This window comes from Triticum aestivum, chromosome 5B (assembly GCF_018294505.1).
Source record: "Triticum aestivum cultivar Chinese Spring chromosome 5B, IWGSC CS RefSeq v2.1, whole genome shotgun sequence".
NCBI classification, from domain to species: domain Eukaryota; kingdom Viridiplantae; phylum Streptophyta; class Magnoliopsida; order Poales; family Poaceae; genus Triticum; species Triticum aestivum.
The window spans coordinates 622,072,700-622,086,122 of NC_057807.1; the positions used below are offsets into that span (position 1 = coordinate 622,072,700).

The 13,423-nt window shown below is 46.8% G+C and overlaps 1 protein-coding gene across 1 annotated transcript; it reads left to right on the forward strand.

The window, feature by feature from the left end:
• Nucleotides 1-6,947: 6,947 nt before the first annotated feature.
• LOC123113697 (eukaryotic translation initiation factor 3 subunit B) lies at nt 6,948-11,392 on the forward strand. The gene is made up of 11 exons (XM_044535001.1): nt 6,948-7,205; nt 7,706-7,946; nt 8,424-8,570; nt 8,673-8,801; nt 8,920-9,048; nt 9,120-9,203; nt 9,277-9,401; nt 9,496-9,694; nt 9,780-10,315; nt 10,670-10,778; nt 10,872-11,392. Exons 1-11 carry the CDS (start codon nt 7,084-7,086, stop codon nt 11,214-11,216), a joined length of 2,166 nt encoding a protein of 721 aa, XP_044390936.1. The 5' UTR covers nt 6,948-7,083; the 3' UTR covers nt 11,217-11,392.
• Nucleotides 11,393-13,423: the final 2,031 nt, after the last annotated feature.

Here is a 13,423-nt window from a genome sequence, read left to right on the forward strand (position 1 = left end):
CCAAAGACTATCATATCTGACAGAGGCACACAGTTCGTCTCTAGATTTTGGGATCACCTACAACAGGCACTGGGAACCCAACTAGCATTCAGTACCGCATACCACCCCCAGACTGATGGGCAAACTGAACGCGTAAACCAAATTCTAGAAGACATGCTGAGAGCCTGTGTCCTCACCTACGGAACCAGTTGGGAAGAAAGCTTGCCATATGCAGAGTTCGCATACAACAACAGTTATCAAGCCAGCTTGCAAATGGCACCCTTTGAAGCTCTGTATGGGAGAAGATGTCGTACCCCGCTAAACTGGTCAGAAACCGGGGACAGCCACATCTTCGGCCCAGATATGCTCAAGGAGGCTGAGGAGAAAGTTAAGACGATTAGAGATCGACTCAAGACAGCTCAAAGTCGGCAAAAGAGTTATTACGATCGAAAGCATCGGGAAATCAGTTTTGAACCCGGAGAGTTTGTATACCTAAGAGTTTCTCCTATGAGGGGTCTGCAACGATTCAGGGTTAAGGGAAAGCTAGCACCAAGATTCATCGGACCATTCTGTATAGTGGCCCGAAGAGGCACGGTAGCCTACCAGCTAGACCTACCCGGAGATTTATCCGATATCCACAACGTGTTCCACATCTCGCAGTTGAGAAAGTACGTGAGCAACCCAGAGAAGCAAGTATCACATGAAAACATTGACGTGCAACCAGACCTCACCTACCGGGAGCGCCCAATAAAAATATTAGAGGAGTCTGAGAGGAGGACCCGACAGAAAACCATCAAGTTTTTCAGAGTTCAGTGGAGCAATCACACCGAGAATGAAGCAACTTGGGAGAGAGAGGATTTTCTTCGGACAGAGCACCCACACCTGTTTAAGGATCAGCTGAAATCTCGGGGACGAGATTTTTCCTAAGGGGGTAGGTGCTGTGACACTCCAAAATTTTTGTTGTTTTTGTTTTCAGCAAGAGCCTTGCTTGGTTTGAAGAAGGTCATTTAAACCCTTCTTAAAAACCTCTCTTCTGAGTTTTCCTTCTCAAAATCATTTCTTGGATTTAGTTTCTTCTAAAAAGAAAACCTTTTTGGTTTTGGGCTATTCTTTGGTTTTGATCCATTCTTGTTTTTACCATGCCTCTTGTGGTAAAATTCTCCCAAAACCCCTCCTTCCACTTTGGGACAACCCAAACATTCTGTCCCAACTAGTTAAATCCATTTTTGGATTTTATCTCATTTATTTCTTTCCCCAAAACAATTTTGTCCTTTATTTTGAGCCTAGGTAATTTGCAAAGCAAGTACCTTAATGCCTTTGAACTTTGATCTCAAATCAACTCCTCTGGATAGTCCCTAGCACCCACAACCTAGAAGCATCAAGATCCACTCTTCTTCTTTTCAAAATTTTCAAAATTCACCCTCTGCAAGTTTGGACCAGATTTGTCAAATTTGGTGAAATTCATATCTCCACTTCTCCAAAAATTCCACCAAAATTCAGGCAACCCCCAGTTGCAATGAGAGGCCACTCCACCAAAAACCAGCTCAAGGAAAAATCCCCACATGCCAAAATCATTCTGTCGAACACCTGGCCTGCACTGTTACTATGCATTTTCAGAAAATTCAGAAGTTCAGTGTCGTTTCTTCGTCAGTGTTCAGTCACATGTCAACTGTGCGCCTGGCGCGTTGCGCACGGCTCCTCCTCCCTGTCCGGAGCACCGCACGCGCACTTGGCTGGTTCCTGGCGTCGGTGGCACCCTGGCCCGCCTGCGCCGGCGTCTTCCGCGGCGGCAGAACCTCCCGTGGCGGCCGACAGGGGGCACCCTGCGGCATAACGCCGTTCGGCACCGCCCAAGCCACCTGGGAGCTCCGCGTGGCCGTCTCCCTTGCCAGCGCACGCCTGCAGCACCGTCGCCGTGGCCTGGCACGCTCAGGGCGCGCTCTCTGCCGCCGACGTGCCGTACGGCCGTTCCGTTGGGGACAGGCCGTAACCGCCCCTGCCTTGCTGAGTTAGGCACTGGGATGGAATCAGTGCTCCGTCTAGACGATGCTCAAGCCCCTAAACCAACCGTCCAGCCACAGCGCCGCCGTAATCGCTCGCCGGACTTATCCCGTTCACGGCAACCGCCTCGGGCCGGCTATAAATAGCGCCTCCGAGCTCGCTCTCGACCCCGCACATCTCCACCACCTCACCAGACCCCGCCCAGCCACTGGAAGAGCCTCGAGGGGCCCTTCTTCCTCAACTCCGGCCACCTCCGTCCGCTTCGGGCTCCGGCAGCGTTCTCTCTGGTGAGAACTCCTCCACCGCCCTAGACTTCCCCGTAGCCTCATGACACCTCTAGGAGACTAACCCCCACTCCAATTTGACCCCAGCAGCTCCCTCCGACGAGGTCCACGACTACCCGAACCACCGTCCGCCGGAGCAAGGGCCGCCGTCAATGTGGTGCTTGCCGGCGACCACCACCACCACCCACCGACGCGGAAGGACGTACTGAACATGGAGGTACCACCCGATCCCCCTGCCTCGCCGTGAATCGCCGTCGGCGACCACCGCAGCTCTCGGGCACCGACGAGCCCCGTCTCCCTCGTTTGAATATTCAAACCTGACGGGTGGGACCCGCCCGTCAGCCTCTCTGTTCTTTTTTTCGAACCATTCTCTGAAAGCGTATTCTGGCAAATGCGCTTTCTAATCTGAATCGTTTTCTGGACTTTTCTGCAGAACCCCCTGAGAGTTTTCTGTTTCATTACAGAAAGGTCCTGAATCAAAACCCTTATAACTTTTAAACAGAAAGGATTTTTGTTTGATTCTTTTTCTGTTCTCTTTAAAATTTTATCTAGTTTTTATCAGATTTATTTGAGAATTATTTGGAATACTTTTGTGCACCTCGCGGTATTTACGTTACGTACGTATTTTTCTTATACCGTAGATACCGGAGGAGGTGACGGAGCCGCGAACTTCACCCAGTTAGACTCCGACTACTCCGAACCAGGCAAGCATGTTTGAACTCTTGATATGATGAGTGTTTGATGCATGTTTGCATTTAGGAGTTTCATGGCATGTTTATGAACATTTCTTTGAATGTTATTTTTCATGCAAAGAAGTGGAAAGTGAGTTTCGGAAATCCATATGTTGTTGGATACATATTTGCATGGCCATGTGATGGCATGAGATGGGTAAGATGGCAGTGTTGTGGCATGCCAGTCTTATGCCAGTCTATTTGACTTCAGTGTCATCGTGAATCAAGTCACATTCCCATTCATTTCCTTTCCTGTACTGCCACATGTTTTCCGCAAGGAATATGGCTTAGTAAGTTGCAAACCGTTTTTCCTGGTACACACCAAATAGAGAGGCCGGGATGAGGGTTCCATGGCCCTGGATTAAAGCCCGTCATCCGGTCAGGGGGCATGGGTGTTTCCGGTTGGGACCGAGAGGGGGGCACCCCTTAGAGCGCGCGTATAGAAATTTGATCCCATGCTATTCGAGGTTGTGACCTCCCCGTCTCAAAGTTTTTCTTGGACGTTGTCTAGGGTGATTCCTGGCATCGTGAGGTGGAATGGGTGTGTACTGGTTAAATGTGTTTCTACCGAAATACCGTAAACGGAACTAGTCCTTCGTGACTACGGAAATCCGTTGGCTGTGGACAGTTAGTACAAACTCTGCAGAGTCACAAATCCTTTAAATCATCTTGTACATGTCCAAGTACTGTGTTCATCTTATCTTGTCAGATATCAGCCTCAGTGACAAAACTCCGGTGAACTACATGAGTGTTAAATCCGGTTAAAAGTTTATTCTTGTGGATGGACTAACCCGTTATTTACTTTTGATATAAGCCCTTTCTGTGATGTCGCTCAGACGTCCGACTGTGGCACACTTGTTATTTCATTTGAGATAAGCCCTTTCTGCGATGTCGCTCAGACGTCCGACTGTGGCACTCTTGTTATTTACTTTATTTTAAGCCCTTTCTGCGATGTCGCTCAGACGTCCGACGTCACTTGTTATTCTTTTATTTTAAGCCCTTTCTGTGATGTCGCTCAGACGTCCGACTGTGGCATTTTATAAGCCCTTTATGTGGTGTCGCTGAGACGCCCGACTGGCATTTCTTTATAAGCCCTTTATGTGGTGTCGCTGAGACGCCCGACTGTGGCATTTCTTTTATAAGCCCTTTATGTGTGTCGCTGAGACGCCCGACTGGCATTTCTTTTATAAGCCCTTTATGTGGTGTCGCTTAGACGCCCGACTGCGGCATGAGCTTTATTGTTTACCTTTCGAGGCGTCGCTCCAGACACCCGATCGGTTTTCAGTTATTTGTTTTACTTATCAAGTCGTGCAAATTTTATTATTGGAATGAGCATCATTATTTTTGCTCATGACGCATTCATGCATGCATTTGTTATATCTTTTGTCCGAACTATCTTGCGAGTACTTTCAAAGTACTCACCTGGCTTGTTGATTTGGTCAGATGTTGATGAAGGCGATCTCATGGATGAAGAGTTCGATAGCGAGTCCGACGCCTAGAGGAGTCCCAGTCAGTCCCGTGCGATCCTGCATTTGGTCACTGTATTATATCCGCTTCCGCCACACCAGAAATAAATTCATCGAGCCTCACCTCGACGCTCGATGAGCTGCCAGTTAGGTGTCAAGTTATCCACCACCACTTTTATCTCGAGCTAGTAGCATGTCACCACACCCCTGTGTCGCAACCGCCCTTATGTATGATATTGGCGTGATTGTAATAAATTGTTGAGCAGCCTCAGCTCAACCGTGTAATATACTTAATGCTACTGGTCCTCTGTATATCAAGTATTCGCCTACCAGTGAGGATAACTCTTCCTATACTGGGATCAAAAGATCGATTTTCTCAATAAGTATTTTATTAAAAAACCGATAGTGACAGGTAGTAGTCCCATATTGATTCGGTTTACCTACCAAAGATGACCCCTAAAAATGTGTGAAGACATTGAAGACAATGGTGGTCTGTGAAGACATTCACATTGAAGACTATGAAAGGAGAAGACATTGCATGAAGACTATGGAGTACGAAGACGTAGTTGCTTCATAGTTTCCTTTTCTTCTTTGTTGAGTCATAGGAACCACCATACTGTTAAGTGGGGTCCAAGTTGACAAAGTCTGAATGACTGATGTGATGCTCAACCAAAATCCTATGTCTTCGAGCGAAGATAATGAGAGCAAATCTTATCCAGAGCTGGATAAGTCAGCTTGGCTTGTAGCCCAAGCTAAGCTGCCGCGTGTGTTTGAAATCTGACCGTTGGACACGTGTCATTTCCTTAGTGACCCAGGGTCATTTTGGACAAATCAGGTCGGGTTGCCTTCTGGCTATAAATAGCCCCCCCTACACCATAAATTGGTGACTGCTTAGAGTTAGTGCACGGTTTTTGTCGTTTGAGAGCAACCCACCTCCGAAGCCTTTGAGAGAGAATCCTTGCGAGGACAAAGCCCAAAACACCCAGAGCCAAAGAGTGTTAGGCATCACTGAAGTTTTTCTGTCTGCGTGATCTGAAGACATATTACACTTGAGGACTACGAATCCTCCTGCCGGTTAGGCGTCGCGTTCTGAGCATCCAAGAGTCATTGTGGATTGCCGGTGAACGAAGTCTGCGAAGGTTTGGAAGTCTCCCTTGAAGACTTACCAGAGTGATTGGGCGAGGACTAAGTGTTCTTAGCTCAAAGGGAATAAGGTGAAGACACGGTCTTCTGAGTTGAATCTCAGCCTCCCTAACCAGACGTACAGTTGTCACAGCAACTGAACTGGTCCAACAAATCCATTGTCCTCTCCGAGCAACTGGTTCTATCCTACCTCTCTCACCTTACTTACAATTTGTCTTCGTGAAGTCTTTGCCCACTTGCCTGATCTGATTGACTTCACTGTGTGAAGACTGTTGTTTGTTTGGCTTCATACTATCTTCCATCCTGATCCATACTACCTAGCTGCTTATAGTCTTCGTGCTTTCACTACATTGCTTACTTGACTATGGCTTGTCTAGTGTAGTCTACCCTCCGTCGCATATCAATAGGGTCATTTTTATTGTTTGTCTTTGAAACACCCCTGATTTGAAGACTTTCATAAAAACGCCTATTCACCCCCCTCTAGTCGAATACTAGCACTTTCACATATCATCTACACATAGACCTGCCTCGAATGCCACTGTTGGGAAACGTAGCATGTAATTTTTTTTAAAATCTTACGCTCACGCAAGATCTATCTAGGAGATGCATAGCAACGAGAGGGGGAGAGTGTGTCTATGTACCCTCGAGACCAAAAGCGGAAGTGTTTGACAACGCGGTTGATGTAGTCGAACTTCTTCTCGTTCCGACCGATCAAGCATCGAACCCACGACACCTCCAAGTTCTGCACACGTTCAGCTCAATGACGTCCCTCGAAATCTTGATCTAGCAGAGTGTCGAGGAAGTAGATGAGTTCCGCCAGCACGACAGTGTGGTGACTGTGATGGTGAAGTGATCAGCGCAGGGCTTCGCCTAAGCACTACGATAATATGACCGGAGGCGTAAACTGTGGAGGGGGGCACCGCACACGGCTAACAGTAGTTGATGTGTGTTCTAGGCGCCCCCTCCCCACATATATATAGGTGGGAGAGGGAGGGGAACAACCTAGGGGCTTCCCAAATATTTAGGTCACATGGGATTTTTCACTACGTGAGCAGAGCACAAGAAGGACGACTTAGATCGAGGGACAGACAAGATCGGACGGCCCAAATGCTTTTTTTTTTGAGATTTTTAGGGCTTTTTTTAGAGATAGTTTTTATTTTAAGACATTTTGAGAATTAGTTTTTTTTAGACAAATTTTGAGAATTAGTTACGCAAATTTTGAGAATTAGTTACGCTGGTATTTTTAGACAAATATAGAGAGAGCCATAGAGCATGCATTTGACTGCTCTGTCAGCCCATTTGTTCCAGCGGCAGACTCAAGAAGCCCAGGCCCACGAATGTCGCGCATAAGGTCGCTGACAGAGCCCATCACTCCGCCGCATCCATTCCAGAACCCTAGCTAGACGAGGCCAGCAGCGTCTCCCCCGCCCCCGCCGTCGGGCGCCCCCCAAACCCACCCACTCGCGGTGAGGAACGAAGATGGCGCTAGCGATCTCTATGGAAGCCATAGATGCGCGCGCGCGCGAGCTGGGGATCGATCTCGACTCCGTCGACGTCGGCTCCATCACCCTCCCGCCCGGCGAGGACTTCGACATCCTCAGGTATCCATCCACCCGCACCTCCTTCCTTCCAGATCCATCACGTGGTTGGTTGATGGCCCTATTTGTTTAGAGTATGTCTGTCTCATCGGGAGGATTGTTAGAATCTGCGAAATAATAATGATTTTCCTTCGCCGCAGATTCTAGTGGTGTGTACGTAGTTTTCAACAGAAATGCTTGCTTGCTTTGTGTTCAGTACACTAGTATGCTACTGACCCACTCTATGGCTCTCTGTATGTTCAAGTAGACATGTGTTGCTGTTTTGGTTACGCAATCGGTCTATTACTGCTTTTATTGTTGTGCTGCTGTTACATTGTTACACGACACTAATCAGCTAATTATTAGGGTAGCTATATCAAAGATCCAACGTGTTCAAGAAGAATACCTCAATCCTACTTAACCAGGAGGGGGGGCATCTTCACATTATTTATTTATGTATAGCTTTCCTGGCTTGGTGTATTTCTTGACTTTGTTACCTGTGTTGCGATTATATATATTTTCAGTGATGATGAGGATTTACTTCAGAATGAAGACATTCCAGAGCTTGAGATGGGCTTTTCAAACATTATTGTGGTGGACAATCTGCCGGTTGTTCCCCCAGAAAAGTATGAGAAGCTGGAGAACGTTGTACGCAAGATATACAGTCAAATTGGTGTCATCAAAGAAGGTGGCCTTTGGATGCCTACACACCCAGAGACCAAGAAGACCTACGGCTACTGCTTCATTGAATATAACACTCCGCAGGTATGTTGCTTCTTGTCAGTTACATTTATTTACTTATCTTCATGATGGAATGAGGTAATGCCTTAATTCTGTTGCCTTTGCAAGTCATGTGCATTCCTTATATGAAAAAGGTCATCCCAGTTTCATTTGAATTATTTACCTTGGTTCACGTTTTTACTAGTAGTTAACATGGATCGGAAGAAGATAATCAGTAGAGAGGAAACATGCATGGAAAACATCTTTGTTTGGGTAGAGTTTGTTCGATTGCTTAATTAATAAGTTTTTCCTGTACAAAGACGATTGCTCAAAGCAAGAGTATTTGTACTTCCAGTTTTACTGGATTATTGCTATTATGTTATAGTGTTTTGCAGTTATGGCCAAATTTATTTAAATGTCCGTCCAAATCAAACTCCACTTTTGCTTTCATAAATTGTTTTATGTTCTGTGATTGTCAAATTATTCATGTCCCTCAAAGATGATTGTTTGACAATGTGACAGGAAGCTGAGCTTGCTAGGGAAAAAACAAATGGCTACAAACTGGACAAATCTCACATATTTGCTGTTAATATGTTCGATGACTTTGAGAAGTACATGAAAGTTCCTGATGAATGGGCACCGGCTGAAATCAAGCCATACACTCCTGGAGTATGTACTCTACCCCCAACCCACCCACCCACGCACAATGTTGCTTCTTTACATTATGACAGGTTTCATGTAACTTGGGTGTTATATGTGTGTGTATTGCAGGAAAATCTTCTGAAGTGGCTAACTGATGATAAGGCCAGAGATCAGTTTGTTATCCGTGCTGGGACGTTCACTGAAGTGTACTGGAACGACGCCAGACGGGCAATGCCTGAGCTTGTGTACCAAAAGCAGGTGCTTAACTTTTTGTGGATTTAGATTGCATTACAAAACGGAAATAAAGTTCATGGGAGGCCTATTCTATATGGAGAACCAACTTTAATTAATATCCTATATCCTTATTCTTTGCCAGTACTGGACGGATAGTTATATCCAATGGTCCCCTCTTGGGACACACTTGGCTACCGTGCATAGGCAGGGCGCGCAGGTGTGGGGTGGTGATGATAAGTTTGTTCGTCTAATGCGCTTTGCTCATCCACAGGTACTGGTTTCTGCTAACAGTTAATCTATGCAATACGCGATGTTCTTTTAGCTGACAGCTACCTGTGACAGGTGAAACTCATTGATTTCTCTCCTGGTGAGAAATATTTGATCACTTACAGCAGCCAGGAGCCCAGCAACCCTAGGGACACACATGTAAGTGAATATGATAAGACTTATTTTCTGTCATGTCTTGTGTCCTATCTGACTTGCATTGTTATGCTTGTAGAGGGTCGTACTAAATATCTTTGATGTACGCACTGGAAAAGTGATGCGGGACTTCAAGGGAAGTGCTGATGATTTCACTACTGGTGGAAATATGGGTGTCTCTGGTGTGTCATGGCCTATCTTCAGGTGAAAACACTAGTTTTGTACTTTGAAGTGAATGCACAACTTATTAGGTTGCCCTGAATTGATACTTAATATGGTTTTTTATGTGTTTTTTAAGGTGGGGTGGTGGAAGAGATGATAAGTATTTTGCTAGACTTGGAAAGAATGTTATATCTGTCTATGAGACTGATACGTTCTCTCTTATCGATAAGAAGTCCCTAAAGGTAGAAAATGTGGTTGACTTCAGTTGGTCTCCTACTGATCCCATCATATCACTCTTTGTGCCTGAATTAGGTGGTGGAAACCAGCCTGCCAGGGTAAGTACAAATTGCCACAGTTACCTCTTCTAAGATGTTCGTTCAGTTAGCATCGAATGCTAAAATATGTGCTTTGTGTTGAAAGGTGAGTCTTGTGCAAATTCCGGGCAAAGAGGAGATTCGGCAGAAAAACCTTTTCAGTGTTAGCGACTGCAAAATGTACTGGCAGAACAATGGAGAATATCTGGCTGTCCAGGTAGACAGGTACACCAAAACAAAGAAGAGCATTTACACTGGGTTCGAGCTGTTCAGAATCAAGGAACGGGACATCCCAATTGAGGTCTTTGAATTGGAAAACAAGAATGACAAGATAATTGCCTTTGCATGGGAGCCTAAAGGTCACCGCTTTGCTGTTATTCATGGTGATGGGCCTAAGCCTGATATAAGTTTCTACACCATGAAAGCAGTCAATAATAATGTTAGTCGTGTGTCCAAGCTCACCACACTCAAGGGCAAGCAGGCCAATGCATTGTTCTGGTCTCCTGCTGGGCGTTTCATTGTTCTGGCAGGGCTGAAGGGTTTCAATGGGCAGCTGGAGTTCTTCAACGTTGATGATCTTGAGACCATGGCGACAGGAGAACATTTTATGGCGACTGACATCATGTGGGATCCTACTGGAAGGTGAGCTTAATCACTTAATGAATTTTTTCCTGACGTCACTATCTGGTGAAGTTTACAAAATCAAGTGTTAAAGCAATAATAAACATCTACTGAATTGGTTATAGGAGTTACTATACATAACCTGAACACTGGGAACAGAGGCTCAGCTGAAATTGATGGAATTTTTTTTATTTTTCTTCACCTGTTAAAACGCTCACCCTCAAATTGTATGGACTTATCAGTTGAAAGCAACTAATAGTAATAGTGTGTTTCATTTTCCATGGATTGATTTCCTTGTAATTTAGTAGAACTAAAATAGAATGTGTTCCATTTACCACTGATGAACTAAGATGGTTCTGGAACTTGCTTTTTCAGATTTCTCGCAACTGCAGTTACCTCGGTTCATGAGATGGAAAATGGTTTCCAAATTTGGTCCTTCAATGGGAAGCTAATTTACAAGATTTCAAAAGATCACTTCTATCAGGTAAAGCCTGCGTCCATCCTTTGTTGTTTGAATCAATCTCCATGCATTTGCTGTAGTAATGCTTTATATATCCTTTGCTGCATGATGGTACAGTTCCAATGGCGCCCAAGGCCACCATCACTACTTACTCCTGAGAAGGAGGAGGACATCTCAAAGAACCTCAAGCGGTACAGCAAGAAGTATGAACAAGAGGATCTGGATGTGTCCAACCAGGTGGGCGAGCTAGAGCGCAAGAGACGGACGCAGCTTCAAGAGGAATGGCAAGGATGGGTGGCCAAGTGGAAGCAGCTGCACGAGGAGGAGCGATCGTACAGGATGGAACTGAGAGGCGGGGAGGAGAGCGACAAGGAAGAAGAGGCGGAGTACAAGGAGATTGAGGCGGAGGAGTTGGTTGATGTCACAGAAGAAATTGTTGCCTTTGACCTGGACCAGGAGTAGTCTGCTGCACGAGTGTTCATTTTCTGCCTAAATCGCTGTTGTTTTGCATGATGCGTGCAAGCGGATAATCTGTTGATCTTTCTGCCAGTACACTTTTCCTAAATTCACATGTCATGTTTATGGAGACCAAATTTTGTGGTTTGAATGTTAACCATCATAATCTGTTTCGTTGCAAATCCGGTTATTTTATTTTCTTTAGTATTTGCCTGTGGTATCGAAATTGTCTGAAAAACGACGCTCTTCCTGGTGTTTGAGCAGTTCTGTTGTCCAATACAGTATCTATTACTGTTTGATCAACATTGTGTTACACGTCAGGAGTCTGTCTTCAGAAAATACTCGCCTTGCTTAGTTGGCATGCATGGCGTCATGTTTTCAGCAGAACCTCCCACCCAACTTGCCGCATTTTGGCAAGGTAAACATGTTCAACTCAGGTCAGGTTTTGGCAATTGCACAAGTGAAATGCGTCCGGTCAACATCAAGTGGCAGCGATTACAGCCAAACGCAGATACCGATTAAAAACTCTTGTGCTGATCTTTATTGGCTGGGCTTCGCTGCGACGAACTTACTATCACATGCTATATCACTTTCTTCTTACAGACCTCCCCCTCAGGTTCGAAGGAGTTTCTACAACACATCAAACACATTTCTCCTCGCACTATTTCCGCATTTTTTTTTGAGGAATCTTGATCAAAGATGAAGTTTGCTGGCAATATCAATCACTTTTTTTAACCAAAGCCGATAAATGATCTGAATTATTTGAAGACGGTTTATGTACGGACGCGCTTGAACTTCCTCCCGGCGTCGACGCGCAGCGACGTGGACGACGGCACCCCGACGACCCTGCCGCGGTGATGCCTTCCGCCCCCATGGCTCCTCGCCGTGGCGTACTGCTCCTTGTGGGAGACGAGTCTCCTCAGGCGCAGCGACCGGCGCAGCCTGTCCTTCCTCCTCTCCCTCACCGACGACGACGACGACGACCCCTCTCTCGCCCTGCCCCACCTCCTCGCACCATGGCCGTGGCCACCATAGCCATCGCTCTCCTCGTCGTCGGAGCCCCAGTCTCCCGCCCCCGTCTCCACGTCCCGAGGCCACCGCCGCCGGCGGCCGCGGCGGCCGTGGTAGACGCGCTTGGTGTCCCGCAGCTTGCGCCAGAGGAAGCACGAGGATCCCTTGAGCGCGTGGCAGCAGCCGGAGCACGCCGCCCCGGCGACCTTGCAGGCGTTCTTGGCGACGCAGCGGACGATTCCCGCTTTGCAGACGAGGTAGCCGAAGAAGAGCACGACGTAGGTGAGGACGATGACCATGAAGAGCCTGGCCAGGCTGGCGGTGCAGAGGTGCTCCAGGAAGCAGGCCACGTCCCACGTCCCCGAGCAGACGCCCTCGCAGGACGCGCCGAGGATGGCCCTGAACGGCGCGGTGATGGCGTCGCCGAGCAGCGTGCCCACGCCGCTCGCCGCCGTGCCCACCACGGACCCCATCTGTCTGTCGGCAAGCAACTCCCTCTCTGCAGTTGATCGATGGCGTCGGTTTGGATCGTTAATCCATTTTGTACCAAACCGTCGGCAGTTGCCTTTGGCGACATGCATGCGCGTTGGTTGGCTCGCGTCGTCAGGTTACTACTACTGCTTCAGGGCACGAGACAGAATAGTTACTAGACAGTAAACAGTCCCCTGGATCTTTTGCCCAATTCACTGACCTTTAGACAGCATTTTAAAACAAAGTTTTTTTCATGCGCATTTCGATTTGGAAAGAATCTGCTAGGGCGAAGTTTGCTACATAAACATTTCCTCTTATTTGTTCTTTGTGGCAAAAAGTTTGCCATGCTGTTCATGACGAAACAAACTGGTGTTTTTTGTCTCTCCATTTTAACCGTATTCATATCAAAATGATTTGAGGTTACTACTACTGCTCCGGGGACCAGGGAACGACACTGAACCTAGGAACAGTAAACAGTTCCCTGGATCTTCTGCCCAATTCACCGACCTTTGGGCAACCAACCTGAGACTAAGGTTGGTTCAAGTGCAAATTTCATCATTTACCAATTCCCGCAAAACAAAAGGGAAAGCTAACGATCCAGTTACATTCTCCAGGCTCCGGCGCTACTCGGCGACCCGACAATGTCATACGCCCTTCATGCCATTGCAACCACCGAGGGCAAATCCCAATCCGCACTGGACCAGACCAACCTCGGAATGGCTGCCATGGTC